At 38.8% G+C, this 20,815-nt stretch overlaps 3 protein-coding genes and 1 non-coding gene across 4 annotated transcripts; 2 read left to right on the forward strand and 2 right to left on the reverse strand.

Moving 5' to 3' along the window:
- Positions 1–107: 107 nt before the first annotated feature.
- Positions 108–2,901, forward strand: LOC104768165 (rac-like GTP-binding protein ARAC1). Its single transcript, XM_010492091.2, has 7 exons — positions 108–741; positions 872–959; positions 1,060–1,169; positions 1,271–1,334; positions 2,194–2,258; positions 2,351–2,416; positions 2,528–2,901. Exons 1-7 carry the CDS (start codon positions 643–645, stop codon positions 2,627–2,629), a joined length of 594 nt encoding a protein of 197 aa, XP_010490393.2. The 5' UTR covers positions 108–642; the 3' UTR covers positions 2,630–2,901.
- Positions 2,902–5,848: 2,947 nt separating this feature from the next.
- On the forward strand, positions 5,849–5,922 carry TRNAI-AAU (transfer RNA isoleucine (anticodon AAU)). Its single transcript has one exon. It is a non-coding gene; the product is annotated as a tRNA-Ile (tRNA).
- Positions 5,923–6,034: 112 nt separating this feature from the next.
- Positions 6,035–11,748, reverse strand: LOC104767086 (histidine kinase 1). Its single transcript, XM_010491118.3, has 13 exons — positions 10,848–11,748; positions 10,451–10,693; positions 9,597–10,370; positions 9,265–9,512; positions 9,004–9,163; positions 8,683–8,809; positions 8,518–8,607; positions 8,240–8,434; positions 8,070–8,139; positions 7,933–7,975; positions 7,714–7,851; positions 6,579–7,622; positions 6,035–6,488 (listed from the first exon to the last, which is right to left on the reverse strand). The coding sequence occupies exons 1-13, from the start codon at positions 11,100–11,102 to the stop codon at positions 6,252–6,254; spliced, it is 3,624 nt and encodes a 1,207-aa protein (XP_010489420.1). The 5' UTR covers positions 11,103–11,748; the 3' UTR covers positions 6,035–6,251.
- Positions 11,749–14,209: 2,461 nt separating this feature from the next.
- Positions 14,210–20,454, reverse strand: LOC147920921 (uncharacterized). Its single transcript, XM_087501292.1, has 8 exons — positions 20,314–20,454; positions 19,701–20,253; positions 18,519–19,095; positions 17,550–17,647; positions 17,330–17,473; positions 17,101–17,241; positions 15,744–17,005; positions 14,210–14,548 (listed from the first exon to the last, which is right to left on the reverse strand). The coding sequence occupies exons 1-8, from the start codon at positions 20,452–20,454 to the stop codon at positions 14,210–14,212; spliced, it is 3,255 nt and encodes a 1,084-aa protein (XP_087357418.1).
- Between the last annotated feature and the right edge of the window lie 361 nt (positions 20,455–20,815).

Below are 20,815 nucleotides of genomic sequence, written 5' to 3' on the forward strand. Positions count from 1 at the left end.
CTAGTCATTTTTGCTGAAAAAATTAGACAGTGAAAAAAACAGAAGCTCAATTCATAGAAAAACTTAGTGACAATAAATTAATTAATTAGTAAGAAATTTTTTAAAAAATGTTAAAAAGGAAAAACAAATAAAACAGAAAAAAAAGAAACGAGAAAAAAGTAAAAAAGAAAAAAAGAAGAGAGAGCAAAAGAATAGGGGAAGTTGATGGAGGAGATTGTTCCTTTTGTGAACGCTTCAATGGCATAAATTTCCGGCCATCACATCTCTTCTTGCTTCCTCTCTCTCCCTAGTTCTCGATTCGATTCATCATTGTTGTTCACCGTCCTTCCTTCCTTTTCTTCTTCTTCTTATTTGATTCATCCCCTCTACATTTAGGGTTTCCGGTTTTGACATTTCTAGGGTTTTTCTTGTTTGTTCTGTACCGTATAGACGGCGAATTAAAAAGGGGGAAAACACCGCTATCGAGGCCTTTTGTTTTAATTTCCCTGTGTTGTGGTTTCCCCTCAGGTTTTGTTAGATCTGAGGTTGCTATTTTTGAATATCATCACCATCTAGAGTTCTTTTGGTCGTGTGTGATAAAAAAAACGGTAGCTCCATTTCTGGTGGAGAAGGAGAAGAAGACAAAAAGCGTAAGGCAAGGCAATGAGCGCTTCGAGGTTCATAAAGTGTGTCACCGTTGGCGACGGAGCTGTTGGCAAAACCTGTTTGCTGATTTCTTACACCAGCAACACTTTTCCTACGGTATAAATTCCGATTCTCCAACCTTCGATTCAATCATATACAAAGCTGCGCTTTCATTTGTTTTTGTTATTGACTTGTTATGTTGGAGCTTTTGTATCTCGTTTAAATCTTGTGGCTCTCTCTGAAATAGGATTACGTACCGACTGTTTTCGATAACTTTAGTGCTAATGTGGTTGTTAACGGGAGCACTGTCAACCTAGGACTATGGGATACCGCAGGTACTGACATAATTGGGATCTTGTTTATACTAGCAGCAGCAGCTTTGGATATTTTTATTTTGTGTGGGTCTGAACTTTTTTTTGGTTTGTTGTAAAACAGGGCAGGAAGATTATAACAGATTAAGACCTTTGAGTTACCGCGGTGCTGACGTTTTCATCTTAGCATTCTCTCTTATCAGTAAGGCTAGTTATGAGAATGTCTCCAAGAAGGTGCGTTTTGAATTGAAAAGTTTGCTACAAGTTTTTGTTATTGACAACTAGAAAAAGGTTTCCTGGTTTGTGATTTTTGCTGCTTTACTTCCTGTTTGTAGTGGATCCCAGAGCTGAAGCACTATGCCCCTGGTGTTCCAATAGTTCTTGTTGGAACCAAACTAGGTAACTTCTTCTTTTGGCATATATAGTCTGACAAAACGCAATCCTGCTTTGTGGTTTTCCTCATTGTGTCAGCTTCTCGGGATAGTTGTCAAACTATTTCACACTACCTTATGATACATTTGCTGCTCTTGTTTTATTTTTTTCACGTCCAAGATATGTTTAAGCTTTGCTTCGCCAGATTTTTGTTTACAGTACAATACATTCATTGGTTCTGCTTTGATTTGATTACGTTCAAGATATGTCCATGTAGTACCTTTTAGCTATTTTCATCTTAAAGGAAATTAGGGCTGGTTTCTGGAGTATCACAAATCCTGCAATAATCTAGGTTTACAAGCTTCTGTGATGTTTCTTTATGTTCTATCAAATATTGGGATATGTGTGGATCAAATGGTTTATCTTATCTTACACTTTCTAGTGATAGTTAAATTGTAAGACACAACCTAACCTCATGCATTAAGCAGCTTGTCTGTGATGTAGCAATTAGGGATGGTTTTCTGAGTATAACAAATGTGCAATAACCTAGTTTTACAAGCTTGTCTGTGATGATTCGTCTTTGGTTTTAATGAACTTTGCGATACGTTAAAGGTCATATCTCACATTTTCTCGTGATATATAACCTGTCACCTCCATTGTAAGAGACAACTACATGCATGTAAGCAGTTGTTGGATGTCTAGCAATTATAGACCTAATAGAAAAGGCTTATACAAGATGTTCTGTCAAAATTTGGTGTAGCGGATTCTGTTTCTTACTTCTAGTAACAATGCTTCACTTTTGGCTTGCTACCTGATCCATCTAGACGTAATTTTTATTTTTGTGGCTTTCGTCTCCTGCTTATGCTTTGTGCATCATATATGTCAGATCTTCGGGATGACAAACAATTCTTCATTGACCACCCTGGCGCTGTACCTATTACCACTGCTCAGGTAAACAGAATTTTCTTTGAAAATAGGTCAGTTTAGTCAGCTTGGTACTAAAACGAAACCCTCTTAACCATTCCTCACTTTGGGCATCAAAGGGAGAGGAACTGAAGAAGCTAATTGGAGCTCCTGCATACATCGAGTGCAGTTCAAAAACACAGGAGGCAAGAAACAAAAACATCCCCTTTTGTTTTAGAGTATTATTACACATCTTGCTTCTTTTACTTGAGCTTTTTTCTCAAAGCTTCTGTGTTTTTCTTATAATGAAAGTGCAGAACGTGAAAGGTGTATTTGATGCAGCGATCCGAGTGGTTCTTCAACCTCCAAAGCAGAAGAAAAAGAAAAGCAAAGCACAAAAAGCCTGCTCCATTTTGTAATTTCTCTACGTTTTCGTATGTTTCTCTATCTCTCTCTGTCTCTTCCACTCGTCTATTGAAGGCTTAAGAAGAAAACACATTGGGCTTAAAAGTTGTTCCAGGGTTCGAAGAAGTAAGCTCTCTTAATCCTTAAAAAAAACGATTACTTCTGTTTTACTGATAAATAGATTCCAACTTTGGCTGAGACCTAATATTGCACTACTACTCTACTTCTCTATTATTCCTTCCATTTCAATGACTAGTTGAAGAATGCAGAGATGCTTGATTTTCCACTTCAACTTTACATAAGTCTACTAGTTTCTAAATTAATAACAAGTTACACAACCAAAAGTCTCGCTCTAGTATGGGATTTATATAAATTTCTCTGTGGTATATTCAGATGGTGATTTTGGTATATTGTCATGTCTTGAGTACTTCATCCAAAAATTGTGACGCATAAGTCTTTTAAAACTTTGAACATGGGATTTCGTTCAGTATGCTTTGAGGTAGTAGTGGTATCATACAAAAATCAGAATTTTGTGTCAAAATAAAATATGCCAATCGTCTACCTTCTGTAATATATTTCCATATGAATTAAACCTCTCAACCTCCACTTCCCACCCATCAAGTTAACCCAAAGAACAGAGCAATCTCAAAAATCTCACTAATGGGTTCAACAGCGGAGACAGAAATAAGTGCAAGTCACCGATTCGGTGAAGCTGCCCTTTTCGACATGCAGCTAGCCAGTGCCTCTGTACACAAATAAGTTACTCTACCCATCAGAAGTATTTTCTTACCTCATATAGAACAACGTATAAGTTCCTTCTGACATATTTTGAGTCAATGGTACTTGATGAGTCTACAGAGTTTATAAAGAAATTTACACAAGTTGATAAACCGTTTGGCTTGCTTCATTAAGGAAGAGGACACCATAAGCTGTATCATACTCTCTTGACTCTCTCACTCTTAATCCTTTAAAAACGATTACTTCTATCTTACAGACCTAATATTACAGCTACTACTTCTCTACTCTTTAGTCTTTTCAAAACAAAAATTACCACGCTTCACATACTTAGCTGCGCTAGCTCCGCCATAAGATTGATTAGAGGCGTTACTTGCCACCGTTGTAGTATCCTCAATTCCATCATCAACGTTTGAGGGAGAGATCTTTATTAGGTAATACGGATTCTGATGTACTCATATCCCCATGAACACTTTCTTTTGTCTTCAAATCTGGCAAGATATTGCCTAGATCTTGAAAAGGGGTTCCTTCCGGAGCATCTGCAAAGCGAGCCTGTAGGTCTGTCTCGAAAAACCCTTCTTCAAACCATCTAATAATTTTTGAAACAGGGAACGGTCCCCAAATCTTTCCTTCAGGATATATATACAGTATTTTACGTTCAGCATTTTGTATCACACAACTCTGGCAGATCTCAGACGTGTCTGCATATGGTCTCAAGACTCCACATTTACAATATGTAAAACGAGGAGCAGTACTGTTTGCCTTCTTTTTTCTTTTTTTGTTGAAGACACTATTTGCCTTCTTCAATGCTCCATCGTACACTAACCGTTGTTCCTTGTCAGTGAGCAATGTGTTAGCTTCCAGAATCAACCTGAAGGCAGCCTCTGCACCGGGGAAGTGGTTTTTGTCAGGATGGAGAAGTAAAGCGAGCTTCTTGTACTGTTTCCTGATTGTATCATCGTCAGAAGAAGGTCCAACTTGAAGAATACTGTACCAGTCCTTAAGACCGTTGATCTTCTTGGCGTCAGAAGTGTGGACATCACATACGGCTAACATCTGTGGTAAGCTGTGAAGACCTGAGAAAAGTCTCTGACTCTGAGCCCCCATTAAAAGACGCTTGGCACCAACAAAATCACCATCTCGCATCAACTTATCTACCGATGTCTTTGTCCTAGTGGCCTCTTCCTCGTTACCTACCATTTCTTCAAGAAAAATAAAAACAATAATGAGAAAACGAACTATTATTACTCGCAAGATTGGGGTTTTAACATGCATACAGAGATGCTTGACCGAACTACACAAATCGACCTTCAAGAGAGTTCAATACATGCACTTGGTCAAATATTAGTGTTCAGATTATATAATGGATAAATTTTCTAACATGAGAGGGCTCAAGGCTCAAGCTCATGGTATTCATGTTATAGCAAGAAGCATCAAATAATTTTTTTGTTCACACCAAAATCAAAACTTATTTTGTAACTCCATAACCAGTTTCAAGCTATACTACACAATCGTTTAAGTTGCTAATTTTTGTTAAAAAAAAAAAAAAAACTTGATGTAAGAAGCTTACTTGGGGGATAAAAGCAGAGAGATCTCCAAAGCCACACACAACTGTTGAAAAATGTTTATGACCTTTGAAGAGATTTATAGGAAAAAGGAAGTAAATGTTAGGTTTTTTTTTTTTTTTGGCAATTGTAGCACTAATAATTTTGGCTAGTTCCAAAGCTTGATTTTTTTACTACGTATTTTCTAGTGTTGTCAAGTCCTCAGATTATGAAAGATGATCTTCTCTGTAACGAAGGAGATATGTTTCTGTACTCGTCGGCGTGACAACGATAGATGTGACTAACATCATTAACTGCAAAGATTCTTTTCTTTTTCTTTGGAAGATCATAAAATTTATGTTAATCATCCAAAAACACTACTACTATTACTTAAATAATAGTAAAGTTAGAGTTTTTTCACTAAATTTTATTAGAGAATTCCTCATGGCAAGACACTTTCAACATAAACCCTAAATCCTTATCAGGATGAAGAATATGATTCATTCTTTAAAACCAAACACAATTGCTGTGTTTTGAGGAAGACCATATTTGGAATAGATAACCGACATGTTATAGCTGCCAAAGATACAGAGCACAAATTAGTCTTGTTGCTAAACGATGCCATTTCAAACATACACACTTGGTCGATACTATATAGTTCAGATTATATAATGGCATAATGCTTGCTAATGAGAAAGAGGGTTCAAGAAATATACATTTTGTTTTTTAGCATGCTTATTATAATTACATTATATCATTTTGTTAAGAGGAGATTTTCAATACAAAGAGTTTGGTAGGAATATATTTGATACAGAGATTTTGTCCTCGTCATACTATACTAATCTTTTAAATTGTGACAACATGCTACTGTATGTCAGGTGTATCCCTCGGAACAAATCATCATCTCCACCATGTCATTAAGTTATAATAAATTTCGTAGAAAGCTGAACAAATGGCCCATTAGCTCAGTTGGTTAGAGCGTCGTGCTAATAACGCGAAGGTCGCAGGTTCGAAACCTGCATGGGCCATTGTGTTAACCAATTTTTGTTTTTTTTTGTGTTTGACCGGTATACAACACATTGTCTTTCTTACCCTTAAAACGACATCAACAGCAGTGAAACTTTGTCGTTTAACTTCACATTTTCTAAACAAGTATATATGGCATGTATTCATATTTGAGTACAAAAATGACCCAAAAAAAAACATTCTTCGTAAACAAAAATAACCAAAAAAGCTGGATTCTTTCGTCCCCCACCAAAACCTCTTTGTCAACTACGAATTCACACACATATATATATATACAAAATGCAAGATCTCGAACGTACTAAAAAAAATTCTCCTGTTAGATTTGTAGCCTTCAAGAGGAAGATGAAGTTTGGGATAGTGATGGTTTAGTGAGTGACAAAATGGTGGAGACCATAAGCTTTCGGTCAATAGGCTTTGTGAGATAAGCATCCATTCCAACCTCCAAGCATTTAGCTTCGTCAGAAGACATTGCATGCGCTGTCAATGCCACGATTGGAATGTGCAGCTCAGTGCCAATCTCTGCTTTCCTTATCGCCTTTGTTGCCTCGTATCCATCCATTTTTGGCATCTGCCATGAGACAAATGTTGAATAAACATCATTTTCATTACATTATTTTACAAATTGAATTGAATACAGAAAAGTGAAAAGTAATCGTACCTGGCAATCCATAAGGATCAAGTCATAAGGTGAGGAATTCCGTAAACTACTCCACGGTTTTATAAAGTTGTTGGTAGTTTCTTCTTCTGAAGATTTGTGTTCTTCAGTTGGAGCTTGAGCATTGATAGACCTGTAGTTGAGGGAATCAACTGCTTGTTGTCCATCCCCTACTGCAGTTACAGTTGCTCCCATTTTCTCAAGCATTATAGTGGCTACTCGTTGAAGAACGGGCGTATCTTCTGCCAGCAAGATCCTTATACCTTCAAGAGATTTCAGATTCTTTCCATCCAAGGCAATTCCTGAATACAGCCGATCTTTCCAATCTTCTTCTTCTGGGTTCTTTCGAGTCATACTTGGAGATGTTGAATCACCATTGCTGTTAGTGGCGTCAATGAGATAATTCTTAAGCACTGGAGATTGCAAAGTGCTTGGTTTCACAGATTTATCTACTTGTTTCTCGCCAGATGTCTCAGAGGAATCATCGGAACTGCAAGTGTCGAACTGTGTTGGATCGATTTCTAAGCAATCGTGGGATTCATCACTTCCGTTTCCTCTGTTTCTTAAGCCACTACACAAGCTTCTCTTCCGGTTTTTTATTACAGCCTCCAGAATCTGGATCATCTTGGCCTTGTACAACGGTTTGTTAACCATCATTACATGCCCTTTTCGTCTAAGTTCTGTTTTAACAGTATTGGAGGTGTCATGCATCAGCAGCCAAGCAAACTTAGCTTTGCTGGAGAATCTGTCGAGGTAGTTAAGCTGTTCCTTCCATATATCTGTAGTGAGATCAAGTACTCCTATATCCACCACTATGACAAACACAGGGTTCTCGATTTCTTTTATATTTGAAAGCTCAGCTCTCAGTGGATCAGCAATATTGTGCTGTGAATCAAAGCTCTTGTCACCGCTTCCGGTCTCAAACAGGTCTCTAATGATGTGAGTCAGCTCGTTCCAGTCTGATGCTTCCACAGTTGCAATGCCGTGTTTACGCAACCATTTTGATGTGATCATTCTTGCTGTACTTCCATACATGGAAAGCAAAACCTGTCGCATTCAAAACCAATAAAACTTTTACAAACACACAAGCTTTAATCCATGATGCATTCGTCACAATCTCTTTCTCAGATTTACATACCACGAGACCGTATTTGGAAAAATCTGGCTGGATGTTTTGATCTGCAGTGTCAGGAATACTCAAAATCAAGTATAGTCTCATTAGCGTCCCTAAGCCATTCTTCTGTACTACTTTGATTTCTCCACCCATCTTGTTAACCTATAAAATTACAAAGAAGGTTTCAGATAATTTGATTGCTTTGTGACTCATCCGATTCTAAAATACAGTGACTTAACGCACCAAGTTCCGCACGATACACAGTCCAAGACCAGTTCCTCCGTGCCTGAAGAAATATATGACAAGTGAGCTATAAGATTTAACTAGTAGCATAGTTTTTCTTAAACAGATACTGCATGCACTTAATCATGATCACTTACGTCCGAGTGGTAGAAGGATCAGCTTGCTCAAAGCTCTCAAACACAGAGTCCCATTTGGTTGGATCTATTCCTGCATATTAATAATTATATAATAAAGAAATTTCAGAATCTGGAAGATCGTGAAGTGGATAGCGAAAAGGACATATAATTAAGGAACTCAAGTGTCATACCACATCCAGTGTCATCAATCTCAAACCAAAGAACCATTTTGTTAGCGTTCTTAAAAGACTTCTGGAAATGAGTTCTGTGTTGCACCATTTTTGTCTTCATTGGAGCCCATGGTTTCTTTCTGTCAACAGTTAAGCTCATCTCATCATGTAGAGAATTCATGTTGTCGCACCATCCACGAAGAATAATGTGACCAGCTGCAAAGCAACCATCCTTGTAAGACTAGCAATGCATCACTGTCATTGAAAAAGAAGTGACGATAGATGGTAACAGAACTTACTAGTTGTAAACTTAATGGAATTGCTTATAAGATTTGCAAAGATTTGAACAAGTCTTGCTGAGTCCCCTCTGACTAATGCTGGCATATCATCTGCAAAAAGACCAATGAGAGTTCATAAACCAAAAATTCCTCACTGGCCGTCTAAAATATAATACCAAGTCATACCAGAGAGGTCTAGAACTGTCTCTACATTGTGGTTAATACACTGCACTGAAAACATGTCAACAAGTCCTTCGAGCTCTCGTCCCAAATCGAACTCAGCTTCTTCCAGAACAAGCTTTCCTGACTCGACCTATGAGGTAGAAAAGGAAGAAATTAGCTTGTAGCTGCAAATTACATGCTAGTTTTAGGAATAGCAGAGCTGAAAGAGCTAAAATGTTTACTCACTACCTAACTTATGGACAGCAGATGTAATACTAAAGCTTGAAGATTTTCTTCATATATATGAAAACTAGAACAAAATAAAAGATTCTTATAATTTCTCACCTTGCTCAAGTCCAGTATGTTATTGAGAAGACGGAGGAGAGCAGTGGAGCACTTTCTGATCTGAGTGACTGTTGCATATTGCTCATTTGAAAGACAATCATCTGATATAAGAATATCTAGTAATCCAATCACAGCAGCCATAGGTGTCCTCAACTCATGGCTAGAATGCAGAAAATTCCAGAAAGCTCATTTCAGTATTTAGCGTTAATAATGTTTAAGAATCGCAAAAACTTGTTTCTTGCAGATACAGTGATGACCAACCTCATATTTGCCAAAAACTGGCTTTTGTAGTTGCTTGAAGCTTCAGCTCTTCTTCTTGCATCCAGTTGCCTTATCAGTTCTGCTCTTAGTTTCATCTCCTTTGAAACTCCATTTGTGAGAATTAAGATGCAGACGCACCCAATAATGAAGATGCAGACAGAAGCAGAAATCAGTATGACCAAAGTCTTGAAGGCCCTTTCATCCACTTTTCCCATAATGAACTTCCTGGGAATAATGACAACACCTACCTGCAAAATACATGAACAGAAAACTAAACAACGTGACCCTGGGCATCTAAATCTAGCTTAGACTCTTGATAGAGAAAAACTTACAATTGGAAGCCTCTTGAGATTAAGATAGAATGAATCAATGTAATATTGTTGGTCACCAAGCTTTACATTCTCAGCATGAACAACGTGTGGGCGGTTACTTCCATAAGTTTTCTCTAACCACTGAGCTCCTGCCTTGATAGCCCACTCCTCTGAATCAGTGGCTTTCATTAGCTTAGGCCCGTTTGATGTATTTGTTAAAAGAGGACCATTTGTGGAAGTAGCAAGCAAGTATCCTTCTTGAGATGTCAAATAAATATGTCCACCATGGACTTCTACAAGATCTCTCATCAACTGCCCTACACTGTAAAGTGCAGTTGTCACCCCCACAACAGCCACAATACTCTTGTTTGATGCATCAAAGACCGGCAAAGCCGCTGAGAGAAGCGGAGAGTCCATGTATTTGCTCACTGTCACATGCCAAGAAGCTTCACCATCAGGCACTTGTGAGATTCCCGCGATGTTGATCAGATCATCCGGTGGGATTTTAAGAGGCTTTCCCAATTTTTCCCCTGTTATTGGATCAAGCTGCTGTTGGTACCAAATGGCAGACATGTTCCCGTGTATTGACTGGTTGTTCCACCCGCTTACATCTCCAGGCCCCGTTCCACTGATGGAGTAGTTTTTAAGATCAGAGAAGATGTAGAATGTGCTGCTACTTGCTGGATCTCTGTGAAAAGCTTGGACAAATCCATTTCTGTAGTTAATGGTTATAGCATTTAGAGCTTTGGCACTAGCAAACAGAGCCCATGTCACATCCTTCATTGCTTGATACATCTGGTAAAGTTAACAAAAAATAATAAATAAAGGATCTCAAATCAAACATAGGACCACAGAGAAGAAACAGAAAACAAAACCTCGACGAGTTCTTCTTGAGTAGTTGGCTTGTCATATTTTTTGATAACATATTCAGATAGCTTGACTTGAGCTGTTGTTAGCTCGGATGTGGTGTTCAAAACGCTCCACATCCGTAAGACTGGACGCTGAAGAAGCTCGTACCGAAGGCCATATGCTAAAGTTTGAAGCGACTGTTTCGTGTAAACCCTTGTGAAATGCCATGTCAGAACGGTTAAAAGCCCTATCAGAATCGCTAGCATCACCTGCACACACACACACACACACCTCAACTTACAAAGCTTTCACCTTTCTTCTCATCCAAAATTGTTTGGTTTTCAAGTTTGATCATAAAAACTAAACATGCCAAATCAAACAAAATCAAAATCGAGGGAGAAGAAAAAGCAGAACAAATCTAACCATTATAGCGAGGCGAGCAACAAAGACACTGTAGTAGGAAGACAAACAGTGACTACTCGCGTACTGAAACTCATCTTGCTCAACATCACCACGCAGAATCATCCTCTCTCTTGGACTCTCAAAATTACTTCTCCAAGGGGTAACCCATTCAGTCATTTTATCAAACACCTTCCTGATCTTTATCTTCTTCTTCCTAGAACCCATTGGAGAATCAGGAAGATTCTCAATACTCACCGAGAAGCTATCTCCTCTCATATTGTCTCAGATGATCCCAAAATCACAAACAAAGACACATATTATTAGGTCGTTGTTGTTGTTGGTGAAGTCTCGGTGCTTTGCTTAGTGGGAAACTAATGACTATACTGCTTCTTGTGTCACTCCCCACTTTTTTTTACTAATACCCAAATTAAAAAAATCATTACTTTAGTATTATAAATCAGAAACCCATGAAGGAAAACTTCGAAAGCTTCAAACTTTTTGATTGAAAAGAAAAAAAGAAACTCTTAGTCCACAGAGAAGAGAAGAGAAGAGTGGCCAAATAAGATAAGTCTGAAGAAGGAGAATGAAGAAGCAAAATAGGTTCCAATTTATATATACAGAGAATAAACAGAAAGATGAAATCTTTTTGCTTTTGTTTTAACCAAAAAGAAATCAAATAAGGGGAAAAAGCAAAGATTTTGGGCAATTGAAGTCGATCTTTTTTAGAATTTGGCCAGTGGGAATGTGTAGAAGGTAATATGGCCAATGAGAGGATATTTTCGGTTTTCAGGTCCACAGAAATATAGGAATAGACTGTTGTACGCTGTTCTGATTTTGTAGAATTTTCCCAAGTTTTTTTTTTTCAATAATTTTAAAGAAGAATTTAATTGAAATTTAAAGGACCCAACTTTGGTCTAGTCTCTCTCTCTCAGAAGGTTTCAAAGATTTATGCCGGGTGGATTGGTGTTTCTTTTTTTTTTTTTTTTTTTTTTTTTCTTCAACATCAACTTTTCATTATCCAAAATGATACAACAAAATCAAAGCCACATTACAAAGGCAACTCCTCTCCAAAGAGAGAAAAGAAGTGATGATCAAGTCGGTAGCTACAGCGGTTCTAACTTTTGTAATGTCGTGCTTCCGGTTACCGAAAACAATAACGTCAAAACTCACGAGTGCAATGGCGAATTTTTGGTGGAGTACTACAGGACAGACTAGAGGGATGCACTGGTTAGCTTGGGATAAGCTCTGTTGTAGTAAGCAGTTGGGAGGTTTGGGTTTTAGGCATGTTGATGATTTTAATTCAGCATTGCTGGCAAAGCAACTGTGGCGGCTGATTGAGGCTCCGAACACACTGTTTGCTCGGGTTTTCAAGGGCAGGTACTATCGGAATTCTAATCCTATGGAACCGATACGGTCTTATTCTCCATCTTATGGGTGGAGGAGCATTATTTCTGCTAGATATTTGGTTAATAAAGGGCTTATTATACGGGTTGGTTCGGGAGAGTCCATTTCAATATGGACGGATCCATGGGTACCAGCTCAATCTCCAAGACCAGCGTTTAGTAAGGGTCCTCTTAAGAATTCTTCTCTTCAAATTTCTCATTTAATTGATTGTCACACGAATACTTGGCGTATGGATATGCTCAAGGAGCATTTTGCCCCGGAAGATGTTGATCTGATAGGGGCTATACCTTTGGGAAGTTGTCGGCCACAAGATTCCCTGGGTTGGTATTTTACAAAATCTGGAAAGTATACAGTTAAATTTGGGTATGACACAGAGCGTTTTGCTGCATCACGGCGTAGTACGGTATCTTGGTCGGGTCCAGAGATTACTCCTTTCTTGGCTGGTGTCTGGGGTGCTCATTGTCCACCGAAAATTAAACATTTTATGTGGCAGGTCTTAACAGGGTGTATTTCGGTTTCGACAAATCTGCGGCGACGCGAAATTGCGTGTGATTCAGGGTGTGTACGGTGTGGGGCAGAGGAGGAAACAATAAATCATGTTATTTTCTGCTGTCCACCGGCCCGACAGGTTTGGGCTTTAGCTCAGGTTCCCGTAGGTCCTGACTCTTTCCCGACGGAGTCTGTGTATGCTAATGTGGATCATTTCTTAGGCTCTACTAATCCGGGTTCTCAGATAACAGTTTTCCCGTGGCTCATGTGGTATATTTGAAAAGCGCAAAATGCTCGCGTTTTTGAGGATGTAATGGATAATCCCCTGGACGTAGTCCGGTTGGCGGAGGGAGAGGCGAATGCCTGGCTGCAGGCCCAGGTGGAGGTTGAGGACGAGGATAGTCCCAATCTTTCCCTTGTCCCTAATTCTAGACAAAGGGGGTCCACAAGCTCCCTCCCCAACCTTTTTACGGGTTATCGGTGTTTCGTTGATGGCTCTTGGAAAGCGACTGACGCTCTTGCAGGTGCAGGTTGGGTTTGTTCTTCCTCTCAAGATTCGAGGTCAAACATGGGAGCAACCAATTTCCGACGAAGTTTGTCTCCTCTACATGCTGAAGTAGAAGCTTTCATTTGGGCTATGCGGTGCATGATCGAACATGACTACCGGACGTGGCTTTCTACACGGACTGTTCTGACTTGGTGAAGATGGTGTCTTCTCCTCACGACTGGCCGACTTTCACCCCCTACCTCGACGACATCAAGATAGATCAAGCGGAGTTTTCTTCCTTTTCCCTATCTCTCGTTCCCCGTAATGCGAATGTAAGTGCGGATTCTTTGGCACGCCAAGCGCGTCTGTCTCCGCAGCATGTTTTGTTTGTAAACAGTTTACCCCCTAATTGCCACTTTTGAGCTGATTCTTTTGTTGTCAAAAAAAAAAAAAAAACAAAAAGGCACATTACATTCACCTCTATAGACTTGGACCAAAAGCAAATGCAATGGTTGATCAAGTACAACCCTGGAACACTAGGCGGATCCAACACTACCTAATCGAAAACCATTGCATTTTTTAACCACAACGAGATAGATAACACACCACGACTCAGAGTGAAATCATCTCTTAAACCACCTAAATTGACCCTATGACACGAAAACAACTACTAACACAGAGAAGACCAAATCCTATACTGAAGAAACAAAGCAAATCCAAACTATTAGAGCCTCCTGATCGGCGTGTAGAACTTGTCCCAATAGCATCAACACCCAGAGGCGCATCATCAGAAAAGCTTGGTTTCTCCGGCGTTCATTGTCCCGGTCCTAAGCCTAAAACGGACAATACATCCGACTGATCCGACCAAGAGACGCGACCAGCATGAATAAAGGCTTATCCGAACTAACCACATATTAACCAGAATGCTAATCGCCTAAAGATAAGAGAATAGAACACAGATTAGCATATCTTCACCTCATGGTGCATTGCCGGATTGGCCACATCACTCCTGCCATGATGTCCTGCTTCTTAGCCGGAAGCAACCAGATCTGAACCCAAGACCATCGGAATCGAATCGCCGCAGCTTCCAAAACCCAAAAGGAAGACCCTTCGACTCCCCTTCGGTCTCAACAAAGCCAAACCCAACCGGTATCAAGACGTCACATCCAGAGTAATCGCCACTCCAACACCAACGAACACCTCCGACGAAGATTCCAGCGATGGAAAACAAAGTCAGAGCAACCCCACCACAAGTCGAGGTTGTCCTTGCCACAACGCGATCTTGAACCTTCATCCAGCCACCAACCAGAGACCCAAAAGAAGAGGAGATCTCATATCCGACCTTAACTCAACAAAAAGAAAGGAAAAACGAAAAGCAATAAAAGAAGGCTCTCCCCGACAGCCAAAGAGGCTCACCGGAGAGGCGGCGGCGGCTTTGGTTCTAGGGTTTTTTCTCTCGTTACTAGTGGTGGATTGATGTTTGAGGGTGTATCTTTTACTAATAGGACGACAAACAACAAATGTATTTGGTAATTTCTGTTAGGTAATTTGTACTGGTTTATATTTTATATATTATATTTAATATATTACTTTACTTATAAAATGTACATAAAGCTGATTTAAATGTTTATTATCACTGTAATTTATAGAGTTATCACGTAATTTACCAACCAAAGAAAATTTGAAGTACTAAAAGCTAAAAGAGATATGGATTGTAGCAAAACGGTAATGTTAAGTGAATTTCCACCAAAACATTTTGGTGGTAATTTTGACCCAAAAAAAAAAACATTTTGGTAGTAAAGCTTGGATCACCCCATAATTATCAAAAATAATAGTCTTTCCATTTTTATTATTTTTATTTTTAATACTTGTCATTTTAGAGTTTTTCACACAAATTAAAAAAATAGATAAATATTTTATTATAGTCTTTTAAGATAAATAAATAAATACACATTTAAAATAGATAATGTTATATATTTATTTATCACACATGTATATATGATACAAACAAATGTTATAACTGTAAATAATATAAAATAACATTAAAATAAAATATTAAGTTAGCATGGGACTCCATTACGTCCATTAATTGTTTGAATTGTAGACCTGACCTCTCAGTTATATTAAAGGTTTCGATGTTCGTCAGCTTTTATTGTTACGGTGCAACTTTTTTTTAATTAGTATTTTGTTTGCCAAGTCAATTTTACCGGTATTCGAAGAACATTTTAGTCAATCACATTTATTTTGTTTCTCTTACCTTGATTATGTATTTCTCTAGTTTAGTAAATATATTTTTTTTCTCAAAGAAAATATATTGATAAAACTTAGTCATTACAGAGAGAGTTAATTAGTTAAGGAGGCTTTAATACAGAGTTGGAATAGTATGAAAAACTAACACAACCAAACTTTACTAAAGAATGAGCCACACTATTACATTCCCTCTTCGTGAAAATAAAGGAGCAGTCTAATCTAGAAGCCCAAGTTTTAATATTTTGGAGTAGGTTCGTTAAAGAGGCATCAAATTGTTGACCATTTACTAATTTGATTAAAGTGTCACAGTCTCCTTCAAAAACTATTGAACGATATCCTCTTATCCAAGCTTGTTGAATGCTAGCGAGTAATCCTTTTGTTTCCGCCTCTAATGGAGATCTTGTATTAGCTAATCTAGTCGCTCCCCAAAACAGAGTTTTGCCCTGAAAATCTCTGAAGATCCATCCACTTGTTGAATGATCATAACTTGCATCAAAATTGCATTTTAGAAACGGATAAGTCGGTGGTAACCAGGTGATAGTCGATGTCCTTATAACTGACATTGGCGATGGAATGTGGTTTAAGTTGTTGATCCATTCTTTTGTGTCTGATTTTGCCTGAAGAACCGTCTTAGATACACTCTCACGATAATTATTGAAAACCTGGTTATTTCGTGCCTTCCAAATACGCCATAGCAAAACAAATGGTAGTAGTGAATCACAAATGTTGGGTGTTTGCGAATGATAAGAGAACAACTGAGCAATGTTCGCCTCCACATCCGATTGAATTTGAGTTATAGGAAGTGATGATGAACCAGAAATACGCCATGTCATAAGAGCAAAAGGGCATGTAAATAATAGATGGTTTATTGTTTCTTCAGATTGTTGACATCTCGGACAGATAGTGTCTATGTTCATTCCACGGCTACGCAATCTTGTCCTGGTTGGTATAGCTTTTGATAAAATACGCCAGATAAAGTGTTTTACCTTTGGTATGAGTCGTAGCTTCCAAATCTTGTTTTTGAGTTCAATTGAGCCATGTGATATATTCAAATCCTCCGCCGGGTCAAAAGGGTAGTGAGTAGCAAACCAATTACCTGATTTAACAGAATAGGTACCTGATCGGGTATAGTTCCATATAAATTTGTCCGAGAATTCCTCATGAGAAAGATGAATTCTTTGAATGAGCTCTTGCTCGGGTTGTGGGACAATGTTGGAGAGTTTATAAACATCCCATTGTTGAGTGTCACCCACCTTAGATATTACTTGTTCTAGAAGTGTAGAACATAGTTGTGGCATAGTTTGAACTAGTCTTGGTGGATGCTCCTCTATAAAATTATCCAAACCTATGCGTATTGTTTTACCATCCCCCACTATAAATCGACTTCCTTTCTTAAGCAGGTCTAATCCTAATAGGATAGATGACCAACCATAGGATTGATTTTTCCTTTGTTTGGCATCTAGGATCGAGTCATCTTTATAATATCTGTTTTTCATAACTCGGGCAAAGAGAGACTCAGGATGTTGTATAAGTCGCCATGACTGCTTGGCTAAGAGGGCATCATTAAACTTAGCTAAGTATCTAAAACCCAATCCCCCTTCCTTTTTTGGTTTTTGTAATTTTTCCAAGCAATCCATGGAATACCTCGTTGATTTGAGCTTCTTTCCCACCAATACTGCATTAAAAGTGACTCGATTTCGCTTGTGATTCCCAATGGCAATTTGAAACAGGACATGGCATAAACAGGCATAGATAGAGCTACAGAATTAAGCATTATTGCTTTCCCTGCAGGAGATAACTTTTTTGCAGTCCATCCATTTGTTCGTTTTTTGACTCTGTCAACAATGTACTCAAACATTTCTTTTTTTTTTACTTCCAAACTGTTCAGGAAGGCCAAGATACTTACCACCTCCTCCATGGTTAGGAATATTTAAAATGTTTTTCAAAGATGTCTGCATACGCCCATGGACTCTACTTCCAAAAGTAATCATAGATTTTGAAGTATTTATTTTTTGGCCTGAATAGTATTCATAGATGTCAAAAATATCTTAGAGTTTGGCAGTGCTTTCTATTAGCCTTACAAAAGAACAAACAGTCATCGGCAAACTGTAGATGAGTAATACTTGGAGCCCCAATACCAATCTGAATCCCACTGAGATCGCTGTCTCTTACACTCGATGAAATTAAGTGGCTAAGAATATCAGAGCATAGAATAAAAAGATAGGGTGATAATGGATCACCCTGTCTAATGCCTCTTGTTGGTTTGATGTGGCCATATGGAGCTCCATTTATTAATACAGAATAGTTGACTGTAGACACCACCGCTATAATCCAGTTTATCCATTTGTCACAAAAACTAAATAATCTCAGAGTTGTTTCTCAGAATTTCCACTCCACACGGTCATAAGCTTTAGAGACATCCATTTTAACAGCCATATAATTTTGAGACACACGTTTCCTGACTTTTAATGAATGCATAACTTCGTGTGTGATCATCACATTGTCTTGAATTAACCGACCAGGAATAAAGGCTGCTTGCGAGTCCGAGACGATGTCATTCAGATGAGGTTTTAGGCGTTGGACCAGACATTTAGAAACAATCTTATATAAGACGTTACATAAAGCTATTGGCCGGTAATCAGAGAGAGTTTGGGGATTTTCGATCTTTGGTATCATACAAATATTTCTTATGATTGATGCTTGGCTTCATTAATGCTGTCTCAAAGAAAGAATGCACTTCTTGTATAACTTGTGGACCAACTGTATCCCAACAGGTTTTATAGAACCTGGATGTTAAACCATCTGGCCCTGGAGCACGATCATCCCCTATTGAACATACAACATCTTAAATTTCCTCACTAGTGAACACTTTTGTTAGCTGCTCATTTGCTTCATCTAACACCTTTGTGTTAAAGTCAGGAAAGGTCGATGTGGAAACATGATGATTCGTAGAAGAGAATATATTTGTAAAGAAGTTTTGAGCATGGTCGCCAATAGCCCTATCTCCCTGGTATACATTGCCTTGATCATCTGATATTGAGGTAATCCAATTTTTTGCAAACCTTGATTTAGCACAGGCATGAAAAAAGCTAGTATTTTGATCTCCATTAGTCATCCACAAGTTTCGACTCTTTTGTTGCCAGTGTTTTTCTTCATCATTATAAGCTTTTGTCAATTCATCTTGTAGAGTAGGGATAGTTCTCCGCAAGTTTGAATCCAGACTCTCCATTGCATAATTTAAACGTGATTGAATTGTGACTATGCGTTTTTCAGAATTTAGGTGATTTTCTCTCTTTAAATTTGCCAAGCATCGTCTACAGTTTTTGATCCTTTCATTGATTGGTATATCCAGACCATCGTTGTTTGTTAACCAGCCATCATGAACAGCATCATGGAAATTAGGAACATCCAACAATCTTTTGTCAAACTGGAAAATGCGTCGATTGTGTCTGATATTATCATTTAAATCGAGAAGAATAGGTCGATGGTCTGAACCTGCAAAGTCTAAAAACAGAGTCTCTGCATTCGGAAATGTTGCAGCTCCAGAAGAATTAAACATAGCTCTAACAAGGCAGCACTGGATCGACTGAGAATGGCATTCTCCAACCCATGAAAAAGGATTGCCTCTTGAACGAATATCTTGTAGATCACACATTGAGATCATATGTCAAAAATATCGGAAGGTCCAATCCTCACGTATTGGTCCGCCAATCTTTTCGCGGTTATTAGTTATCTCGTTAAAGTCTCTGATTAATAGCTAAGGTAAATCACGAGTTTGTGCTAGATGTTCGAATCGGTCCCATAGTTCTTTTCTCTCATTTGGAATCGGGTGTCCATAGACACAAGACAAATAGAACAAAATATTATTATAGTTTACAGTTACATCAATGAGTCTCTCATCCTGTGAAAATAAGGATAAGAGCACATTGTCGTTCCAAAACACACATAAACCTCCACTCCTTCCTTGAGAGGGTTGAATAAAAGCATTAGAAAATCCTAGATCACACTTTAAGTTAGTTATTACATCATCCTGGTTTAGAGTTTCAGAGAGGAAGAAAATGTCACACTTAGTAGTAAAACAGAGTTTTTTCAAACGAGAATAAGTTAAAGAAGGACCTACACCCTGACAATTCCATGAGAGGATCTTCATATTGGAAAGTCTGGGGGTACCGGACCCCCCCCCCCTCCCCCCGCGCCTCCGTCAAAGCCTTTGTTGACAGAACATGAGTCCACCGAGAGTGTACGCTGATGCTTATTGCGAAATTGGTTCAGGACCACCAACTCTTCAGCAGCCTCAGCTTTGTTGAAAGAAGATTCAAACTGCACCTGTTTTTGTTTCATGAAAACAAATTCTGGACTTGCATTGTCCGAACTATCATCAAGTAAGTTCCTTTGCTCATACTGGTCAACAAATTGCCCTACATACTTTGCATTTAAGTAGCGAATGCATTCAGCAGTGAGGTCTTTGTCTATGAAAACACTTGGAAGGGACCTCATGTTCACCGATTGTGGAACATAACCATGAGTAGGACCAGATGTTGGTGGCATTTGCAGACCAGGTATGAGACTCGCAGGATCGATGGACGGTAAGGTATTGGCCTCAGACATGTCCTTGTCATCCTTATCACCAGCATCAGAGTTGTCCCCATCATTATCATTGTCCGAGTCTTCTGGTTCAGGATCGTCAAAAGCGAGAGTACACTCTTTCAAATCGTGTTTGAGTGATCCACATTTTGTGCAAAAATTCCTCAAACGCTCATAACGAAACTTAACCACAGTATTCTCATCTGCAATGAACTGAATGTTTTTTTGGAATCGCAAAGGATCATCTATGTTTCAGTCAATTCTAACACGCACCACACCCACTTGAATTTCGTTCTCGTCATAGTCTACATCAGAGACATATCCTATTTTGTTCCCTACCCACTTAGCCATATCATTCGTTAAGCATAGAGTAGGAGTACTTTGGATTTGTACCCAAAAGGGTATGATCTTCATGTTTGTCTCACTTATGTTTGGATACTAACGATGGGTTGTAACCATCCAATCATTAAATGACCAAGGCCCCCTTCGCAGCACCATATTCAGAGAATCCTACGACTGAAATCGGAATTGTGCTCTTCCGCCGTCAAGGATACGACCAACGCACTCGTTCGCAAATCCCCAATCTCGTGGCATTTGACGGATGAGGGCTCGAAGGTTCTGCTTTCGGGGATTGACAGGAGTAACAACCAGGGTGTGGCGGTTGACGGATATGGCACGAGTAAAGAACTCCGGTGGAAGAGAAATTGGGGCATCATCGATACCCAAATCCAGATCTTGGACTGATTTCCGGATGTTATCACTCATGATTGCCAGT

This window comes from Camelina sativa, chromosome 19 (assembly GCF_030686135.1).
Source record: "Camelina sativa cultivar CO46 ecotype springtype chromosome 19, ASM3068613v1".
NCBI lineage: Eukaryota > Viridiplantae > Streptophyta > Magnoliopsida > Brassicales > Brassicaceae > Camelina > Camelina sativa.

Bases quoted from the DNA above. Each gene is read 5' to 3' on its own strand.
- LOC104768165 (XM_010492091.2), top strand. From the start codon at position 643: ATGAGCGCTTCGAGGTTCATAAAGTGTGTCACCGTTGGCGACGGAGCT. The intron at 1,170-1,270 runs GTGCGTTTTGAA...TCCTGTTTGTAG, and splicing joins ATGAGAATGTCTCCAAGAAG to TGGATCCCAGAGCTGAAGCA. The intron at 1,335-2,193 runs GTAACTTCTTCT...CATATATGTCAG, and splicing joins TCTTGTTGGAACCAAACTAG to ATCTTCGGGATGACAAACAA.
- LOC104767086 (XM_010491118.3), bottom strand. From the start codon at position 11,102: ATGAGAGGAGATAGCTTCTCGGTGAGTATTGAGAATCTTCCTGATTCT. The intron at 9,513-9,596 runs GTAAGTTTTTCT...TGTATTTTGCAG, and splicing joins ATCTCAAGAGGCTTCCAATT to GTAGGTGTTGTCATTATTCC. The intron at 8,608-8,682 runs GTATGACTTGGT...GTCTTTTTGCAG, and splicing joins GACAGTTCTAGACCTCTCTG to ATGATATGCCAGCATTAGTC.
- LOC147920921 (XM_087501292.1), bottom strand. From the start codon at position 20,454: ATGAAGATCATACCCTTTTGGGTACAAATCCAAAGTACTCCTACTCTA. The intron at 17,648-18,518 runs GTTTGCAAAAAA...TGATATTCTTAG, and splicing joins CATGCCTGTGCTAAATCAAG to CCACTTAATTTCATCGAGTG. The intron at 17,242-17,329 runs GTAAAAAAAAAA...TATCTCCTGCAG, and splicing joins CCTTCCTGAACAGTTTGGAA to GGAAAGCAATAATGCTTAAT.